The following is a 22,060-nucleotide window of genomic DNA, read 5'->3' on the forward strand; positions in this document are numbered from 1 at the left end:
TTATTCACCCTTGACCTCTGCAATAGTCTCCTAATATCCACTCATCCTATTACAACATATTCTAACACTGCAGGCAGAATGAAGAGAACAGCTTAAGTATTCTGTTGGTTCAGATTATTTTGTAGAATGACTTAACTAAGATTTTGAAGTCGGAATATCTCTTTCCATACCTGCATACATACACACACCCCTTAAGGTTAATAGCCAACAGTCCCCAACATTTTCCCATAATATAATTCTACTCAATTGACATTCAGCTTTTAGTTGACCCTCAGCCACTTGTTTGGCCAGGCATAATGAAAATGTCTTTTCTCCTCTCTTAAAAACCTAGTCACTATTCTATTTATCTTTACGGAATGACATTTAAAAAGAAGTGGGTCACTCACAACACTGCTTTAACAGCCTTAATTTTATTGGTTATCTTGGTAACAGTATAGAAATTATACTATATATGGCACCCTATTACTCAAGAAATACTAATAAATATTAAGCCAAATGCTGCTGAAATACATCTATGACCAGGGAACATTTAAATAAATAAAAAAGCAATTTGCAAAAATAATCACTGCTTTTAATGTTTCTGATAAAAATATAACTACATATAGTTACTGCTTTGACACATTAATTGCAGCTATCAGGAACTTGAAAATAGGCATCTAGTTAATGACACATGCTGAATTCTGCCCTAGAAATAAGATAGATACCTAATACAAATATTTAAAAAATCAACATAAACCAAATATATATTAATTATACAGCAATTATCTAGTTTTTAATGCATGAATATAAACTCCACAGAGGTAAGAATTTTTGCTTTCTTTACTTATATATCTCAAGTACCTAAAACAGTGCCTGGCACATAGAAAGTATTCTATACATTTTTGATAAATGAATATATTTATGAAATGAAATATGTCAATTACTAAGGCTAAACAAAAAAAAAAGAATGCTTTTTTATTTTTTTTTATTTTTTGCAGTTTTTATGGTTTTATTCAAACACAAATAAAATGTGCACATGCACTGTCTATTCATTTTCTTCACTGAGCAGCCTGGCATTGGGATTGGTGACTCTGATGGCCAGCTGGGCTGCTCTTTCCACAATGGCTTTGTGGTTCTTGGAGGAAACATTATGAGCAATCTCCACACAGTAAGATTTGTTGCACATCAGCAACACTTCCAGCTCCTTGACATTGTGGACCAGGAACTTGAGGAAACCACTGGGCAGCATGTGTTTTGTTTTCTTGTTGCTCCCATAACCAATGCTGGGCATCAAGATCTGGCCCTTGAATCTTCTCCGAACCCTGTTGTCAATACCTCTGGGTTTCCACCAGTTACGCTTAATTTTGACATATCGGTCTGACTGGTGCCAGATAAACTTCTTGGTCCTCTTTTTGATGATCTTGGGCTTCACGAGGGGTCTGAGGGCAGCCAAGATGCCGAATAAGAGATGGCTCAAGAATGCTTTTTTAGAAGCAAACATTTTCATTGATTTTAATAGGATCAAAAAGTGTCATGTGCTCATCTAGTTAATTTCCCTTGCCTTCAAAAAAGATTTTTTTGAAACTAGGTGTATAAGAACTCTTTCTAATTTTAAATCTGTCCACTAGAGGAGAGAATTTCAAAGAGAAGGTGTCAATTTTAACAAAAACAGCTGAGAATCAAGAGATGAGAAGTCAGTGACTGTGACCACTAAGAAGTCACCAATAGAATTAGGGCAATTTTGACAGAGGGGAGGTAGAAGTAGGCGGCTATTAGATATGAAAACATGCATGAAAAAGTTTTCTGAGAAAAGGGAAGAACTACAACTAAAATTAAAAGATGGGGCGGCATCAAGAAAGGCTGCAGATTTCTCCATCCCCAGTAACGAGAAGTCATATAACCTAACTAGATATGCAGAAGTTACACAACCTTCATTAAGAGAAGTTTCAAGAAAAGGGTTAAAGGTCATTATGAAGATGAAGAGTACATATTTTTGTCTTGATTTGCTTGTGTTTTTGCTGGTTTTTTCCTAAGTTTAAAAAAATGGAACAGTAATGTGACAAGGTGGGAAGCTATGTATGTTCATGCTTGGTGATTTTAATCTCCCAAATTTCCTCTGAGCTTAGATTTTATTTTGTTTTTCTCACAGTTTGTTGATGCTCAACTAGGCTGAGAGAACACTGATTAAGAAGACATCTGGCCAGGCAGATGGCTCCTCCTGTAATCCCAGCACTTTGGGAGGCTGAAGTGGGAGGATTTCTTGAGATCAGGAGCTCGAGATCAGCCTGAGCAACAAAGCAAGACCCCGTCTCCACAAAGAATAAACAAATTTTCCAGGTATGGTGGCGTAGACCTGTAGTCCCAGCTACTTAGTAGGCAGAGGGAGGGAGATCAGTTGAGCCCAGGAGTTTGAGGCTGTAGTGAGCTATGATTGTGCCACTGCACTCCAGCCTGGGTAATAGAAGCAAGTCCCTGTCTCAAAAAAAAAAAAAAAAAGAATACATCTTCCCACTCGCATGACAAGTAACATAGCCATGAAGAATATAATCAAAATTTATTGTAATAAAAGAGAATGAATAATTTGAGGGTTATTCTATTTGATAAAATAAATCAGTACCCATTTTTTTTCCCTCAGATGTTCACTTGGTTTTTTTTGGTTAGAAAATCTTCCTATTAAAAAAGTTGACTTTTATGCCTAAGTGTTCACAGTCAACACTACCTTTTTCTAGTCTTTAAAATTCTTCAACAGTTTTCCACACATTTTCAAAACCGGAGGCAATTATCCAGAAATTATTCTGTCCAATTCCTTAAATTTCTTAAATAATATTTAAATCATCATCTTTATCATTATGCATATATTCAACATGTGAAAGAAATCCTGCTCCCACTTTCAGCTGGTTTTTACAAGTTCTGCCATCACAAATGTTTTCTTTTGCTCTCTCTCAACCTCTCTCTTCCTTTAGTTCACTTGCTTTGTTCATGTAGTTATTTCAACACGTCTTAACTCCAATCTCTTATAAAGACCTCTATTATTGAACTTTTTGTATAGTCTGTTCTTAGTTTTCTTTTCCATATTATCTTTATTTTTTCTAATGATTTCAAATTAGTCTTAAATATCTTTCCTTACATTTTTCTCGGAGTATATTTAAGTATGTGAATTCTGATTTTATATATAAAGATTTTGCTTCTTTAATAGACTGATCTAGCTGTTTAATAATAGGGTCAAAATATTTTCAAAAATATTTTACTTAAAATTTCATTGAGAATACAGACTGTCTCCTACTTTAAAAAAAAAAATTCCCAAAGCACAAAGTGTAGGGCTCTACATAACAGGTGCTTTACCTAAATCAATCTCAAAAATATCTTTATATATAAATGCCTACCTAAATGCCTCCTGATACTTAGAAAATTTATAAATCTAAAGACTAATGTTTAAAAAAGAAATTCTGAGAGCAATTAAAATTTTTTGACAATCCTTGTATAAAAAATACAAACTTTTCTAGATTAGACAAATGTTACCCTTTCATATCAATTGTCATGACACAATAGTAATGATGACCCAAATAAAAGAAAAAGATTTTAACTGTAAAAAATCCAGCAAGTTTTCTAAAGTTCTAAAAATCAATTACCTTAGTTCTTAATAGTTCTCTCAGTCTCTTTTAATGAATTTCTTGAAATCCATTGATAAAAATATAATTTAGAAAGATAATATTTTATATCTAAAAAAAAATGTATGCTGAATTTTACCTGAGAACCGTGTCAGCTCTACCTCAGAAGTCTCTCTCCATTTGGAGCTTCCTCTCCATACATAAGGCCCATGAGTTTGGTACAGAAGATCTCATGAACCCATGTGATTACCTACCAACTAGTTTCTGTTAATCAGTTTTCTTCCTACTCCAAAATTACCTTCCTTAAAAACAAAAATAAAAAAAATCACTAGCAATCTCAACTTAAAAATATTTATTGGATCATTGTCTTTATGTTGATAATTACTGAAATTGGGTGCTGGGCACATGAGGTTTCATTGTATTATTCTTTCTACTTTTGCATACATTTGAATTTTCTATAATGCTTACAGAAGCATTTATCAATTATATCACAATTATCTGTTTAAAGGTCTAGATGCCTCTATAACATAAAAAACCTTGAGAGTAGGAACTTTTATTCATCTTTAAATGAGCAGTGCTTATTAAAGTTCCTAAGAGAGTGTACATGATTAAAATTTTAAAAGTTGGCTGAATGAATCAAGTGACTTATCATTTAACAGAAAAAAAAAAAACCCAAAATGGTCAAGAAATCTGAAACAGCCTCAGTGTTTCAATTACTTTGTTAAATGATCTGTTATGAATATGCATTCCCACCCACCTTGATTAAAAACCTCAAAGGTAGGAACTGTTGTTAACTATCTCTTATAGACTAAAATGATGTTTCATAAATGTATATTAAACCAAACAATAAACCTTGCATTTTATAAATAGAATGAAGATCTCTATTTGGCCATTTATTTAGTCATCAAAATATTTTGTTTTTCTCTCCACTATACTGCAATTCTCATAATCTCTCTTTGATTCCATGACCAGAAGCTTCAAGCACTGCTTGGGTAAGGGTATCAATTTTCCTAGTCCATTCACTCTCTTCCTAGAACTTCCACATGCACCCATGAAAACTAATCCAGCAACCTACATATTTTTTTTAATTTTATTTTTTATTTTTTTTATTTCAGCATATTATGGGGATACAAAAGTTTAGGTTACATATATACCCCTGGTTCCCCCTCCGCCCCCCCGAATCAGAGCCTCAAGCGTATCCATCCCCTAGACAGTGCGCATTGCACTCATGTATGTATACATCCATGCCCTCCCCCAACAACATCTGCCCGACACCTGATTAATGTTATTCCTAAATGTGCTCTTAGGTGATGATCAGTGAAACCAATTTGATGGTGAGTACATGTGGTGCTTATTTTTCCATTCTTGGGATACTTCACTTAGTAGAATAGGTTCCAGCTCTATCCAGGAAAATACAAGAGGTGCTACATCACCATTGTTTCTTATAGCTGAGTAGTACTCCATGGTATACATATACCACATTTTATTAATCCACTCAACCTACATATATTTATATAAATGGCAGCCTGCCCATATAGTTAAAAAAGATCTAGCTCTTGAGCCAGAGATCATCTAGATTCAAATAATGGCTCTCTCATTTCCTTGCTATGTGATCATGGGCAAATTACTTATGGGCTGCAGGGCTGTGAGCAAGTTACCTATTTGCTGCGTATTTTTATTTGTTGTGTGTTTTTACACTAGCTACCTAACATAGCTGTGCCTCAGTTTTATCACCTCTAAAATGAAGATAACATTAGTACCTACCTCAGAGGGTTGTTGTAATGACTAAATTATTTAACACGTGGAGAGTACTTAGAATAGCACCTGACACATGGTAAGTTCCCTTAAATGTCATTTATTACCTTTGTAGCCATGTCTCACCTCTCCTCCATTACAATAAGCTATGTTCCTAAGTACAACCCCTCCATTAGTCAACAAATCCATATCTTCTGCCCATTCATCAACTCCCCCTGCAACTGTGTCCTCTTCCTCTGGCATTATCAAATTTTCTCTCTCTACCAGGTCCTTTCTAGCAAAATACAAGCATCCCATATGGCCCTTGTTAATTTTTAATAAAACCCTCTCAACCCATATCCACTACCTAATGTATCCCCATTTCTTATCATTCCTTTATAGCAAAATTACTCCAAAGAGCTAGCCATACCTGCTGATTTCTCTTCCTCTTAGACATGGTCCCAGTGGGCTTTCATTCCTTTCTCCACTAAAACTGTTCTCAAAGTCATCAGTGACATCCAATTTGCTGAACCCAATGGAATTCTCACACTTAATCTGACTTGACTATCAGCATTTGATCACTTCCTCCTTGATAGACTTGGTTCACTTGATTTCTATCTTCATTCTCCTCTTACCTCACTTGTTGGCATTCTTGGACTGCTTTGCATGATCCTCCTCATATTTCCAACCCCCAAACACTGGAGTGGCCAAGGGCTCAGTGTCTGGATGACTTCTCTGTCTATACTCACTCCCTAAGTAATCTCACCCATTCCATTCTAACAGCTTTAAAAACTATCTATACACTGATGGCTCCCAAGCTCACACTTCTTTCCCTATCTTTCCTTTGAACTCAAACTAACATGTAAATGACTAATGGACACATTAACTTGGGTATCTAAAAGGCAACTTAACATCTCCAAAATTTTTATTTTATCCTCCAAACCTGCTCTTCCTCCCTTATCTTTCATATCTGATTAAATGGCAAATCTTCTAGTAGCCCAAGCCAAAAACTTTGACATCAGTGGTCAGTTACTTCTTTTTCTCAGGCCACAGAGGAAACATAAACAAATTCTATCAGCTCTCTCTCAAAATATACCAAAAATCTGATCACGTGTCACCTTTTGCTACCAGCCTGGTGCAAGATACCATCATCTATCCCCTGGATTACTTGTAATAGCACTCTAACTATTCTGCCTGCTTCCATATTTTCTCCCTGATAATTTATTTGTCACTTAAGCATCCAGAATGATGCTTTTTAAATGTTTAAGTCAAAACACCTCATCATGACAGGTCATGACCAAAACACAAAGTAGTCAACTGTCTCAAGGTCCAAATAGAGTCAGATATAAGGGAAGTGAATCTACTTACAATCTAACAGGGAATATAACAACTTATTAAAAGATTATATAAGACAAAAATAATCAACTACCAAAATGTAGATCTGTAAAATGTTGATAGAATTTAATAGACAAAAATGTGTAATGGTTGGAAATATTTCATTCATAAGTACAGTCAATAAATATGTATTGAACACCTACTATATTCAGGTACTATAACAGATGTCTGTAAAACAATACTAGCTTTAAAAAGGTCATATGCATTTGGCATAACTGTGAAGGATAAGAATAGAAAAATTAGTTAAGACAAAGTTTCCTACAATACTACAAATCAAAATAAAGAGACAGCAGTGCGTATGCAAGGGATAATTAAGGAGCTGCCCTGAGAGGAGAAAAAGACACATTTCAAATAGCAAATCAATGCATAAGACATAAATTTCATTCTTTTTTCTTGTTTTTTTTCTTTTAACTTGAGTAGTAGCATTCTGTGCTTCAGCAACTACAATGCCCAGGTAATACTCTGGGGTTTGGGCAGGGGGGTGAGTTTGTTTGTTTGTTTGGGTTTTGGGGGTTGCCATTTAATTAAGGCATAATTTATGCAGACTAAAATTCATATTTTTAGCATATAATTCTATGAGTTTTGACAAATGCATATAGGTGTGTGACCATCACCATAACCAAGATATAGTACAGTTCTATTACCTCCCTGCCTGCCCCCTCCCCCAAATCCCCTATGTCCTCTTGTAGTCAATACTAGCCCAACACCCCCAGCAATCACTGATATGCTTTCTATCATGATAGTTTTGGCCTTTCTAGAATTCCCTATAAATGAAATAATACAGCATTAAGCCACCTGCACTTGGCATATTTCCCTTAACATAATGCATTTTAGATCTATCATGTTGTTGTGTGTATTAGTAATTCACTCTTTTCATTGCTGAGTAGCGTTCCATTCAATGGATATACCACAGTTGGTTGACCCATTTACTGTTTAGAAGGACATATGGGTTGTTTTCTGTTTTGGGCAATTATGAACAAAGCTGTCAGAAACATTCATGTATACTTTTTTATTTCACTTGGGTAAATACACAGGAGTGGAATTGGAATTGCTGGGAGGTATGACAAGTGTGTTATACTTTATTTATAAGAAAATACCCACTATTTCCCAAAATGGCTGCACCATTTTGCATTTCTACCTATAACACATGACAGCGACAGTTGCACTGCTATGCTTCCCATTTCTACACATTCTTACTAACACTTGTTATTATCTGTCTTTTTGATTATAGCCATCCTGATGGGTGTGAAGTGATATGTCACTGTAATTTTGATTTGCATTTCCCTGATGGCTAGTAATGTAACGTTTTAACCAGAATCTTTTAATGTGCTGGTTGGCCATTTGTATATCTTCTTTGGAAAATGTCTGTTTAGACTGTGTGGCTCTATATCTAAACTCTCTCTATTCTGTGCCATTGATCTATGTGTCTATCTTTGTATCAATTTTTTCTTGATTACTGTAGCTATACAATAACCTCTGAAATCAGGTAGTATGTCTTTCAACTTTGTTCTTCACTTTCAAAACTGTTTTGGCTATTTTGGCTATTCTAGCTACCTTGTTTTTCTATATAAATTTTAGAATCAGCTAGTTGATTGCTACAAAAAATTCTGCTCGAATTTTTATTGAAATTGTACTAATTCTACAGATTAGCTTGAGAAGAATCCAGATATTAACAATATTGAGTCTTTCATTCCATGAGCATAGTATAGATCTCTACATATTTAGGTCTTTTTTATTTCTTTTGTTATTGTTTTCTAGTGTTTCAAAGTACAGATTTAACATACAGTTTGTTAGATTTCTACCTAAGTATTTCATTTTTTCCCAGCACTTTTGTTTTCAAATTTCTATTTTCAATTTTTCATTGCTAGTATATAGAAATAAGACTGACATGCACATACTGACTTAGTATCTTCCAACCCTGTAAAACCCATTTATTAGTTCTAGGAGGATTTTTGTTTGTTTGTTTTATAGATTCCTTGGGATTTTCTACAGAGACAGAGACAGTTTTATACTTCACTTTCCAATCTTGTTTGTATTTTATTTGTCTTGCCTACTACACTAGCTAGGATCTCCAGGACCAAGCTGAGTCAGAGTGGTGAGAATAGACATCCCTGCCTTATTTCCAAAGTTAAGTCTTTCACTCTTAAATTAGATGTTAGTTATAGGTTTTTCATAAGTGCCTTATATCAGGTTGAGAAAGCTCCCCTGTATTCCTAGGTTGCTGAGAGTTTTTATCATGAATGAATGCTGAATTTTGTCAGATGCATTTTCTGTATCCATTGAGATAATTATATGGCTTTTCTTTTTTAGCGTGTTGATATGGTGGATTACACTGACTTATTTTCAAATGCCGAACCAGCCTTGCATTCCCAGAACAAACCCCACATACCCATACTACATTATCCTTTTATATATAGTTGCATTTGATATGCTAGGATTTTGAGAATTTTGGGGTCTATATTCATGAGAGACACTGGTCTGCAGTTTTCTTTATTGTAATTTTTTATCTGGCTTTGATATCAGCATATGCTAGTATCATAAAATTAGCTGGAAAGAAAGTTTGTGTAAAATTTATATTATTTCTTTTTTAAATGTTTGATAGAATTTGCCAATTTGGCCTCAAGTTTTCTCTGTTGAAAAGTTTTTAACTATGAATTCAATTTTGCTAAAATATATAGAACTATCCAGGTTATTTATTCTATTTTGAGCGAGCTTTGGCAATTTCTGTCTTTCAAGGAATTTGTCCATTTCACTAAACTTCTAAATTTATAGGCAGTGAGTTGTTTATTATATTCTTTTTTTTTTTTAAGACAGAGTCTCGCTCTATTGCCCAGGCTAGAGTGAGTGCCGTGGCGTCAGCCCAGCTCACAGCAACCTCAAACTCCTGGGCTCAAGCGATCCTACTGCCTCAGCCTCCCGAGTAGCTGGGACTACAGGCATGTGCCACCATGCCCGGCTAATTTTTTCTATATATATTTTTAGTTGGCCAGATAATTTCTTTCTATTTTTAGTAGAGATGGGGTCTCACTCTTGCTCAGGCTGGTCTCCAACTCCTGACCTCGAGCAATCCACCCACCTCGGCCTCCCAGAGTGCTAGGATTACAGGTGTGAGCCACCGCGCCCGGCCTCTATTCTTTTATTATCCTTGTAATGTCTGTAGTAATCTGTAGGGATGTAGCCTCTTTGATTCTTGTAACTTGCATCTTCTCTCCCCGTTTACTTGATCAGTCTAGTTAAATGTTTATCAAACTTATTAATCTTTATAAAAAATCAGCATCAGTTTGATTTTTTCTATTGTCTTTCTCAATTTCACTTATTTCTGTTCTCATATTATTATTTCCTTGCTTCTGCTTGCTTTGGATTTAATTTACTCTCTTTTTCTGGTATTTTAAGATAGACACTTGAAGCTTAGATCACTGATTTGAGACTTATTTTCTAATATAATGTGCCATAAATTTTTAATATATTGAAATACAGGCATTCAAGTGCAAAAAAATCATAAGATTGTTTTCTAAATTAAATTTTGTTTTAATTAGAGTTTTATAATATTAACTTCTATGTATAAAATGTCATAGAAAAATAATTTTTTTTGAAAAATAATTTAAAATAAGAAAAACCTTAACTGAAAAAAGGACAATGTCTGTCTCTACTTCCCTTCTCAACCCTTCTCACCTTTCCATTTCTCCCAATAAGCATGTGGACTTGCTAAGTGAATTTTATCTAAGAATCAGCACAGGGTGTTGTTTGTACATATTCCCTTAAATGGAACAGCCCAGACTGTTGGTGTAAATTCTTCAGTATTGGTGACGAAATCGCAAAGCATAGAAGAACATAATAAAAATTCAGATATTTTCATAATCCACAGGCAAGGTAAAACAAAAACGAAAAACCTCTGTAAAAGATATTCCATTTCTGAGACACAGAGAAAATGTGCATGCATGAGCAAGTGCATAGAAGCTTCACTTGAAAAACACAAAAAAGTTAAATGACTTGTCCAGCTACATACCAAATTAGTACTACAAATGGACTCTAATCCAGTTCTGAGTTTTAGCATAATGTATTTTTCCCACTAAATCACACTCCCTTTTCATAGGTCTTATCAAACTGAAATTCTTTTGACACTGAGAGTAAATCACACATAAAAAGAAACATTTTACCCAAAGAAAATTAGTTTCCACAATACATGTATATCTTAAAGTTTCATTGGTGATTAATTTAAATTCAAGTATAAGGTATTCATTTTAAGTGTTGCTATATTTTGCTATACCAGAAAGAAAGAATGTGTTGGGCCAGTAAAAAGTAAGCACCTAATTCTCAGTAGGAACAGATCCAATTAGAAGGGAGCCCTTGTTTTCTGAAGTAGCTAACATGGAAGAGTATGCTCCTGTTCTTGACCAGAGAATCAGGGGAAAAGAAATCCTGGCCACAGAGGTAAGATGCTGCAGAACACATGTTGCTTATGTCTATGATGTGTTGAGGTCCATATAAATTCCTCAGCCTCCCCCTAGCAAATAACTTGAAGGAGAGAGGGAAAAAACACATAACAGTAAAAGCCAAGCTGTAGCATCAAAGCAAATGCTACCTTAATATCCACAGCTATCCATCATATCCATACGGTTGGACTATGAAAGTATGTCTTCGGACCAAAGATGAAGGAGATTAGAAGAACAAGCTGTTGATACCAGTTTTTTTTTCCTTAATTTGCCAGTACCCCTAATAAATAAATCTATCTAAAAAGCTTGGATGTTAAGAATTTATCAATTGGCCCAGGTAAACAGGTGAATGAGAATTAGGACCAGCTGTTTCCCCGTAATTATTTACCTACTCTCTCTCAGTTACAAGCCCTCCCTCATTCTATTCAATGATGCAAGGACTAAGAATCCACAAACTATTAATACATATCCAAACTCCCTGGCCAGCTGCCTTCCACATTAGGTTCTGCCAGAGAATAATAGTCCTGTGCAAATTGGAAGAGAGAAAAAAGAAAGGAGGTGGATTCCCAGCACCAGGTATACCATAATTCCCGAGAAATACTTATACTAGACAGGCCCTCTAAGAAGTACCAGCACCAATCATATAGTTCTCCCCCACCAGCTCTGAGGTCTAGAAGTCCCTTCAGAAGCGAAGAGCTAACCAGTGTCCCCACCTGCTAACAGTTCCTTCAAAACCCTAGCTGTTCTGAGTACCCTCAGAAGTCTAAGCAACCAGGTATGCAGCCCTCTTCACAAGTACCTGCACCAGTTCCTCAAACCTCCTCTGAGTTCCTAGATTCTGGTAACAGTACTTCTTCCATCTTATTTCTATAGTCCTAAAGGTCATAGCTGCTTCCTACTACTTTGGTAACTTCAATGTAACCTTTCTGCTCTCTCAGCCTCCTAACACACTGTAAACTAATTATCTACATTAAAACCCTTCTGTGTGAAAAGCCTAGTATGGTTTCTGTTTTCCAGCCTAGACCTATATTATGACTGAAACAATCCTCCTCCTTACCTCCTACCCTTCCTCATCCCCCATAAAATTCTCCTAACAAACTCAGGACCATCTTTAAAAAAAAGAAAAGAAAAAACCATTCATCTTAAAGGGGGACAGTAACCCTAAATGGAACAAATAAAAACATATGAGATAAATTTATATTTCGGTGAACAATGCTTACAAATGAATAAATTAGCTTCTGGATACAGTGTAGGGTAAAATTGTAAAAGATTTTTGAAACGGACAAAAGAGATTACTGAACATCATTTCAATGGAATGCTGGAGCATCTGAGTATTATCTGATAACATACAAGTGTGTGCCTTTATATGTCTTTGACTAAGCCAGTTTACAACTCTCAACATACAGAAGATAATGGCAAGGCAAATGTTTTCTGTACATAGCTATGTAAATGATTCCTATTTATGGTGGTACAAATGAATTGTCAGGTAAAGGACATAAATCTCTACATCAAATCCTCATTTCGGTTGGCTATAATATCTTACTGGTTCTCCATTAATTAATGAGTTAAATAAATTCTCTGAGATGTTTTCATTTTATATGTATGTGTGTCAGGATAAATAAAATGAAATTTTCTTTGTTTAATAAAGGAGATGTAGCTGGCCTTCCCTTTCTCTTAGTATGTCTCCTTAGAAACATAAGCCCAACACTTTGGTTAGAATTTGATAAACCTAGTCTCCAGATTTTACAATGAGAAATCATGAGCCCTCCAACACTTGGAATTGGAAATACATGCTTCCTAAATTACAACTTAAGAGTCTCCCAGGATGTACACGGAAGACTATCACAAGAAGCATCCATTTGTCTCTCAAAAAGATAAAAGAAATTTTAATTATTCTTTCTTCTACTTAACCATGCAATTCTGCCCAGTCTCTTCAGGACTACCCACATGCGTGTAAGATGACATGCACACTTAAAAATAAATCATGCTTTCTAAGTCTATACTGGTATGGAGGAGTTTTTTTGTTGGCAGGATGTTTTTATTTCACCAACATATGATAATCATGATTACCTTTATTAAATATTTATCATAAACAGAATACTTATTATAATAAATATAAACAGAGTAACTTTTATTGTAATTGCACATACAACACCCCAAAATGTAAAGTAATAGGTTTAGTCAGAATGAATAAACTAAGCTGAGTTAGTTTATAATCTCTGGTAAAATGAATAATTCTAAACTGTATAGACCCTTTTAGTGCTAACAGACTTGGTAAACAAAAAAATGTCATCCTTTAACAATACAAATTTAAACATGTTGACAATGTAGCATAAAAGTGATTACCCTGAACAATGTTATGTCTAAGAATAAAAGTTAAATAAGACCACATGAGGGGAAGACCTAGCCAAACATAAAATGTATCTATGAATTATATTTTAATCTTTCTGTTTTTAAAATGCATTAAGGTATTAATAAAGATAGATTTTAATATTAATCTAAAATCCATTTTAATACATAGATTTTAATTAATTAAAAAATCAACAATGTAAATATAAAATTTTCCATAAGAAAAATAAAATTTTACCATCTTCCTAGCAATTCTCCCCAAGAATACAGGATCTTCTCAGGACAATCCTTAGACACATCACCTGTTCCACTTGAGAGTTCATTATCACTATCTGCAGACACAAAAACAAAACCAATAAACATTATATCATGTACTATAATAGATATCTATATACTATAAAACAAGAAACATGACTATGTGTCTAATAAAACAAACAATACTTCTCCTTGTAAAAAGTAGTAGTAAAACTTCATTCATGTAATTTTTCTTCAGTGCCCAGATAACTATTTTCAAAGCAAACTTTTTATGAAAATTTTCATCCACAGATTACAGACCATGAAATTGGAAATACCTAAAAATAAATAGCCTTATCTAAAGAGAGTAACATTTTAAAATTAATAGTAACACAACTGAAATTCCTATATGGTGTTCTACTCACCAGATCAGTATTCTCAAATACTGTTATTTTACTAATGAGACCAACAAATATGAAAATTAAGGGTGAAACATAAAAATCAACATATAACACTGAGAAACATACATATTATGATATAAACACACAATCAGAAATATAAAAGAAATTTTTTAGGCTTTTACAGACATATTCTTTAAAAAAGATATTTTTGACTAAAGAAAATTGAAACTGGCCTTTTAAAGTGGCAACTTCACAAAAACCTCAAAATGTAAAGTAATAGTTTTAGAAAGAATAAGTCGATTTACAGTTTACAATAGGTGGGAAAAGTGACTAATTCTAAACTATATAAACCTTTCAAAAGCAGGAATAGAGGTAGAGAAAAGAAATGCAATAGACACAATTGATCTACATTATAAAAAGGCCTTTGACACAGTACTACATAAGAAAAGGTTGGAGAGTGCTGTCTGAATAAAATAAGCTAGCTAAAAATCTGTCTGGCAGACAAGAAATACCAAGGTTTTATAAATGTCGTTACAGTACAATAGGGACAGGCATTAAGTAGTTCCTATAGGGATCTGTGTTAAGGACAGTATTATTTGGCACACTACAAAATCCAATGATCCAAGTAAAAACTAATTAATATCTAGAGATATGCACAACACCAAAAACATTAATGTAATAAATAAAAGTTATTTTGCCAGGTTAAAAGATTTGGACATAGCCAGATGAAAAGATTTGATCACATATTTAGTAAAATATAACTAAAACATGTACACATACACAGACAAATGCTTCATCATCTTTAGAGCAATACCAGATAAATAAGAATTATAAGGAACATTTTATTCAAAAATTAAACATCATTCTGGAAACTGGAATGAATGCAAAGAGGGTACATGCTACTGTAACTGTTCTGGAAATACCTCAAATAAGCAACTCTGTGAAGTCTGTAACAAGTTCATGATGAAAATAATAGAAATGAGATTTTTTTAAGTTAAAACAAAGTTTTACTAAGTATTGGAGGAATAATATAAACAGAAACAGCTGAATAATATAAACAGAAACTGAAGCTTTAGTATTACAATATCCTAAGAAACTAACCGATGTAAGCAACTATCCTTTATAACTCATGATTTTTTACCCAAACTGAGGCACTTATGAAAGTAAAAGTGTACTATTAAAAATTACACTGGAAAACAGGTTAAACGTAGATTATCTCAGGCAAAAAGGGATTGATAATTACACTATTTATAAAATTGCACCAAGTATAATATAATATAAATTGGTATTCAAATAAGCAGGATCCAAGATGGTCCCACCTTATACTCCATTCTGTTTCACAGTAAATAACAATATGCCAAGGTTCCAAAGTATTTGATGAAGTTGTACATACTAAATTGGAGATCAAAATCTAGGAACACAGTGAAAAGGAAAAAGAGAAAAGGAAATAAACATTCATGGATATCATAAACCTTGATTATTATAAAAATCAGGAAGCAGGCCAGGCACAGTGGCTCATGCCTTTGATCCTAACACTTTGGGAGGCCACAGCAGGAGTATTACTTGAGGCCAGGAGTTTGAGACCAGCCTGAGAAACATATTATCATATCACAACATAACAAGACCCCATCTCTACAAAAAAAAAATTTTTTTTCCACACTGAACATGTTTATTACCAGTTCTAAGGGAACAGACAATAAATTCTAACCATGGTTTATGTAGTCAATTCAATGGATTCTCTAGAAATGCTTCTCTTTATTTACATAAAGTCAACAGAAAAGTGGATTAAATTATATTTTGAGATTAGAATCAATCAAATAGAAAATGTCTACAGAATGAATAAAAGGCACAAATGTCCTAACTGGAAATGGATAGACACTCACCTGAGGATTAGAAGTAATCTTAAGGTAAAATGTATAGAACAGCTACAGAGAGCTGCTCTGCTGATAGAATGATAAACATTAAAACTTAAAATACACTGCTTTGGCCCTAGAAATTTGTTCTATATGTTAGCCAAATTGCTTTCTCATATGAGAGTGATAGCAAATTTTCAAAAACAGCTTGTTTCTCCTTTGAAAAGAATAACCCACTTTCTTCTAAGTCCGATTTCAAAATTTTTTTGAAAAATTAGTCATGTGTGGTGGCACATGCCTATCGTCCCAGCTACTCAGGAAGCTGAGACGGGAGGACTGCTTGAGTCCAAGAGTTTGAGGTTGCAGTAAGCCATGATGATGCCACTGTACTCTATTCTGGGCAGCACAGCAAGACCTTGCCTCAAAAATAATTACTTAATTAATTAATATTAGAAAATAATCCTGATACCAAAAATCTTTCAGATTCTTAATACTCTTGGTCAAAAAGGAATTCCTAAGCATGAAAACAAAACCAAGATGCCATTAAAAAGATTATGAAATCTGACTGTAAATTAAAAAGTTTATAAAGCAAGGTATAGAGTAAGAGTGTGTATGTGTGTGTGTGTATGCATAAACAAGCTAAAAACTTTTCTAACATTTGACAAAAAGCTATTTTTACCAATATACCACAAACTTACTAATCAATAAAATAAAGAATAATCCACTATATAATTAGGCCAAGGATATGAACGTAGTACAGAGCACAATATATAACCTATGACCAGCCAATAAGGATATTAAAGAGAGCCATTAATAACTTTTAAATATAAATTAATCACTTGTTGGTATTTTGGCTAAGATCAAGCATAAATGTAAATTAAAACAATGAAACGTATTTATTAATTAGATTGACACCAAGTATAAAGACTGATAATTTCTAGTTTTCCTAAAAGTACAGGGAAACGGGCAAGAAGGAAGGTTGAATTTAAATAAGAGCAATCTTTTTGAATTTATTAAGATTCTATATTAAAGAAGGGAAGGGCATGCCTCTAATCCTCACTTGGGTGAGGCAAAGACATAACATGTTACCAAAATGTTTGTACCCTCATAATATCCTGAAATAAAAAAAAAACAAAAATAAATTGTATGATCCTACTTAAATGAGGTGCCTACATTAGTGAAATTCAGAGAGGCAGAAAGTAGAACAATGTTTGCCAGGGACCTAGGGGAGGAATGATGAGTTAGTGTTTACTGGTTTCTGTTTAGGATGGTGAGAACATTTCTGGAAATGCATAGTGGTGACGGTTGCACAACGCTGTGAATTAACTTAATGCCAAAGAGTTGTACACTTAAAAATGGTTAAAATGGCAAATTTAATATTATGTATATTTTACCACAATTAAAAATAGAAGCATACATGTAATAAAAAATAGTAAAAAAAAAAACAATGAATCAGAAAAAATATAGTGAAGCAACTGAAGAAATGATATGAATATGTATGAAGAATAATCATTCTAAGTCGGTTGGTTATTTTTTAAAGTTCAAATAATCAGTAAAGAGGAAGGGTTTGGGTTATAATATGCATGGATATGCAATCTGTTTAATTTTTATTAATGATTTTATCTTTAAAAATAATTTTGAATATAATTATAGGTCCACCAATAAAAAAAATTTTTGGTTAAGCAATTAAAAAAATAAATTAATATACCATTTGATCCAGCAACTCCACTTCTAGAAATTTATCCTTCAGAAACAAACAGTCCAAAGAGATATAGGTAAGAGGATTCTCACTGTATCACTGCTTGTAATAATTAGAAACTGAACTATCAGGAATCCATTGAAAGTTTTATTAACTAAACTGTAGTATATTCAAGAGTATTCAAGAGAATACTATCAAGTAGTTTACAGAATAGGATAAATATGTATATGATAACATGAATACCATAAAAAGTGTAGTACTTTGTGATGAAAAGAAACAATAGTTTTTAAGTTTGGTTTTATTTTAGTAAATAGCATTACTTATATGATTACACAAATCTTTTTAAAAAGATGTAAGAAAACATACCAAACTACTTACAACAGCTATATTTCAGCACCTAATAGTATCTTATCACAAAGAAAGCACTAAATAAATGTTTGGAAACACATCTTTTACATCTGCGTTTTATATTTCTAAAATATTCTAATCTTTTATGATAAGTATGTATAATGCTAATAAGCATGGGAAAAGAATTTTTATTTTTTGAATAATCCCTATTGCTATTTGAAACAAAAACCTATTTTATTATTACAAAACCCTTCTAATGAAAGCCATGAAATCATCACTGATAACAATGTATTATCTTTCCAGCAATCTTCCAAGTGATTTTCCACCACAAAATAAAGGATATCAAGAACTGTGAAAACCTAGCAAAGGAGAAACAGAAAAAGGGAAGAAAATGAGCACAATTTGAAACAAAACCAGATCTCTGATGAACAAGTAAGGAAGAGGTGACAGCAAATCAGGGGCCAAATATTTGGATGGGACAATAGGACTTAGCCAAAAAGAATAAGAATCCCAGATTTTTATCAAATGTCTTCCTTTTTAAATCTATATTTCAGACACAGTTCTAAGTTTTACGTGTATTAACTCATTTAATCCTCTAAACAACCTAACGGGTAGTCACTACTAGTTTGCCCACTTTAAAAGCTGAGAATATTGAGGCATAGAGAGGTTAAATAAGTTGCCCAAGGTTACTCTGCTAATAAGTAATGGAGGGATAGAAGTCAACCTTGGTTTGAATCCGGAGACAAATACTATTTTTAATTTTTCCTACCATGTTTTTTAGAGGAGGCTGTACTTGGCATTTAGCAGATACCACTCTGTGTGCCAAGTGTCAATATCTAGTAAATGTTGGGAGCCAAAGCCAAAAATAGAAAAGTGAAGGACATTTAAAGCAACATGCCCAAGAAACACTAAATTGGGGGCAACAGATTTAATCAAGAGGCTTCAAGGGTATAATTCCCCTTGATGCTCAGGGAGAACAAAAATGAAATTAATATACCAGTGACCTCACAAGTGTGACTCAGATCTATCTTCCTTGCTGCAGAAACCAATAAGCATGAGTATTTTAAATACTTGGTGGCCAACCTGCTAGAGAGAAAGAATGGGGCTGAAAGAAAGTAAACTAAAGTTCCTACCATATTAGGTAAGACAGAGTTTCTAGGCAGGATGAAAGAAATAAACTAAGAAAAAAAATAACACTGAAAAAGACATTGGAGCCCAAAGTATAGTTAAAAAAAAAAAAAAAAGAAAACCACAGCAGTGAGAACGCTGGTAACCAGAACAAGACAAAGAAAAGAGAAAGAAAGATGTAAAAAGATAACTCAAGGTTTGAAAAAGCAATTGTAACCCATTCTACAAAGAAAAATAAAAGGAAGACAAACAGCCTTCTATCCAAGCCAAAGAGGCTTGGCTAACTCCCACTTTTCCATCATATTCCAGATGAGGGACTACCCTTTTCTGGCTGGGTTAAATGCTCCGGCTCTAGGCCTATTCCATCATAGCACTTATTGCATCATATTATAATTACCTATTTTCCTCTGCATCTTCTCGCATCAGACTGGGTTTCTTGACAGTGGGGACTAACTTTTATTTCTATATTCCATGTGCTAGATTAGTACTTGGCCATAAAAGTGTTAAAAGTTTCCTAAATCAGTGAGGGGAGAGGTGGAGGGAAAATCCATTACAGTTAGAAAAAAACGTTTGCCTTCTAAATTAGTGGCCATTAGTACGTAGGCATTTGTGTGCACACACGGGTAAAAGGGATCTAGGTTCATTCAGTCATTCATAGTGCATGGGTCCTGCAGCCAAACTGCCTGGATTTGAAACCCAGCTCCACTACTTACTAGCTCTGATCCTGGTCAAGGTATTTAACCTCTCTGTGCTTCAGCTGCTTGTATCTATTAATAAAATGGGGGAAATAACAGTACCTATCTTTGAGAGTAGTTGTAAGAAGTAAGTTACTCTAAGCAAAACAAATATTCCAGTGCCTGGCAAAAGGCAAGAACTATATAAATGTTAGCTATCATAAGCTATTTTTATTCAACAAAATCAATGCCTATCATGTAGAGTACTGGGGTAGACGCTGGAGTGCGGGCATTGAGGAATGAATGAGAGGGAGGTGGAGACATTAAATGTAGATTTTTCTTTATCTAAACTCATGAAATACGGGGAGGTAAAAGGGTAATATAGCTAAAGAGAACTGCAGGGTCAATTCAAGCATTACACTTCCTTTATCAACTCCCATTCCCTGAAAAATTGGTCAGTCCTTCCTTTTTTGTTCCTATATATCTTCTACCATAATACCTAAAAAATTTTCACAAAAACATGTTTGTTTTCTTTATTTACCCATGTATTTAATATCTACAACATTCATGTTTTACATGTCTTTTTTCCTCTGCTAGAATCCAGGCTCTTTGAGTGCTAGGACTATGTCTTATTTGTCTTTGTATAGTAGCTTTTAATACATAACACCCAAATGTGAAATAAATAGAAGAATTTCTTTGTTATTGCTTTATTTTTAGAATATATTCATAAGCTTAGGGCAATGGAAAGAAAACACGGGAGAGAGAAAGACGAGGAATCAGATCAATTCACTAAAGACATGAAAGTGCCCAGGTTTGGGGATGGTGACTAATAAGGAGGGCATGTCATCTTTTGACTATGTATGGGGCTTTCGGAAGGTACAAACATGTTAAGAAAGGGAATTAAGGGAATTCATAGCTAATAGTCTCAACTTCCTCTATGAAGTTTAACATTAGAAGCAGTCTCTCAGAGACTTTGCAAAACTTAGGGAGTAGAATTTAGTGAAGACTCCTCTAATATGCTTAACTTTAGTTCCTTTTCATGAACATTTTCCTCATCTATTTTGGTTTCCCTGTAGTTTAACTCCTTTGAAAAGCAGAACTATACAGAGTACTCCCAGGTGACATCAGACCCATTGAGCAGGACTACTACTTTCTTCGATCTAAATACATGTGAAATGGAAATAATAGTCTCAATCACATAGTGTTGTAAAAATAAAGTGAAAATATATATGAAGAACTAAACACCGTGTCTGGCACATGGCTGTACTCAAGTGTTAGGTATCATTTTTATTATTGTTGTTATTGAGTCCTCAGCTTTCTGTCCATCACTTCAAAGCAACCAGAAAAGCATTCCAGGTTTGTTTTATCTCTTATTATCCACTAATTTTTAACATGACGAGAGTAGCAGCCACTTGTACAATACCAAAAGAAGATACAATACATGTATATTTTTAGATCAAACAAAATAACTATGTATGATACTTCAATCAAAATAATTTTAGGACTCTCTCTTAACTTTGGCCACTCCGGGCTTTGAAAAAAAACTTCATTTCTACTAGCAATGTTTTTCATCCTAATCATAAAAGGAAAAATTCAGAATATTAATTAACATTATAAAAAGAATATGCATATACATAATTCTTTTTCAAATAAAGTTAAAAATAAATTACAAAATTAGGAGCAAAAAGGCACAAACTCTCATTTTTTTCTTTTTTTAACGAAAGAATTACTCATAAAATAGAAAGCTGCCAAGTAAACACAGATGAAATGTGACTGTTGAGGGTTTTCAGAGATTTTTCTCTTAATTTTACTCTTTTTGTTTAATAGATGCTTGCTGAAAATAATACAGGCAGCTACAGTTTGTTACAAATTCTCTTCTAACCACACTGTGTGCGGTGGGGGGGGGAACCAAAACATTATTAATCATGCAAAACCTATAGGAACACAGGTCTGCAAATGTAATAATAATACCTACCAATTTAGAATAGTATAAAGGTTATTTGTTTTGATTATTTCCTGGTAAATAATGTCATTTTGGACAGCCAAAAACTAAAATCACATATGTATGACCTTAAACATAATCTCTCATTTCTCATATAACAGAGGCAGAATACTATACTTGTTCTTCATGAAAGCCAATATGCAAATGTAAATGCTTTCTGAAATGTTACAATATTTCCCACTGTCAAAAACAAGGTGATTTATTAAAGAGAGAAGATTCAAGT

General features: G+C 33.8%; 2 protein-coding genes across 5 annotated transcripts in view; both read right to left on the reverse strand.

Annotated features, from left to right (window-relative positions):
- RABGAP1L (RAB GTPase activating protein 1 like) overlaps positions 1-22,060 on the reverse strand; it is a 646,139-nt gene that overhangs the window by 420,096 nt on the left and 203,983 nt on the right. For all 4 annotated transcript variants that reach the window (XM_045547315.1, XM_045547314.1, XM_045547317.1 and 1 more), the window contains one exon: positions 13,737-13,830. In XM_045547315.1, the coding sequence (XP_045403271.1) occupies positions 13,737-13,830 (94 nt within the window). The remainder of the gene's footprint in view (positions 1-13,736; positions 13,831-22,060) is intronic.
- Positions 975-1,590, reverse strand: LOC123635283 (60S ribosomal protein L32-like). Its single transcript, XM_045547322.1, has one exon. It carries the CDS (start codon positions 1,484-1,486, stop codon positions 1,025-1,027), a length of 462 nt encoding a protein of 153 aa, XP_045403278.1. The 5' UTR covers positions 1,487-1,590; the 3' UTR covers positions 975-1,024.

Source organism: Lemur catta, chromosome 3 (genome assembly GCF_020740605.2).
Source record: "Lemur catta isolate mLemCat1 chromosome 3, mLemCat1.pri, whole genome shotgun sequence".
Classification (NCBI taxonomy): domain Eukaryota; kingdom Metazoa; phylum Chordata; class Mammalia; order Primates; family Lemuridae; genus Lemur; species Lemur catta.

What these genes read in the sequence shown, in the direction of transcription:
- LOC123635283 (XM_045547322.1), bottom strand. Translation starts at nt 1,486, where the DNA reads ATGAAAATGTTTGCTTCTAAAAAAGCATTCTTGAGCCATCTCTTATTC.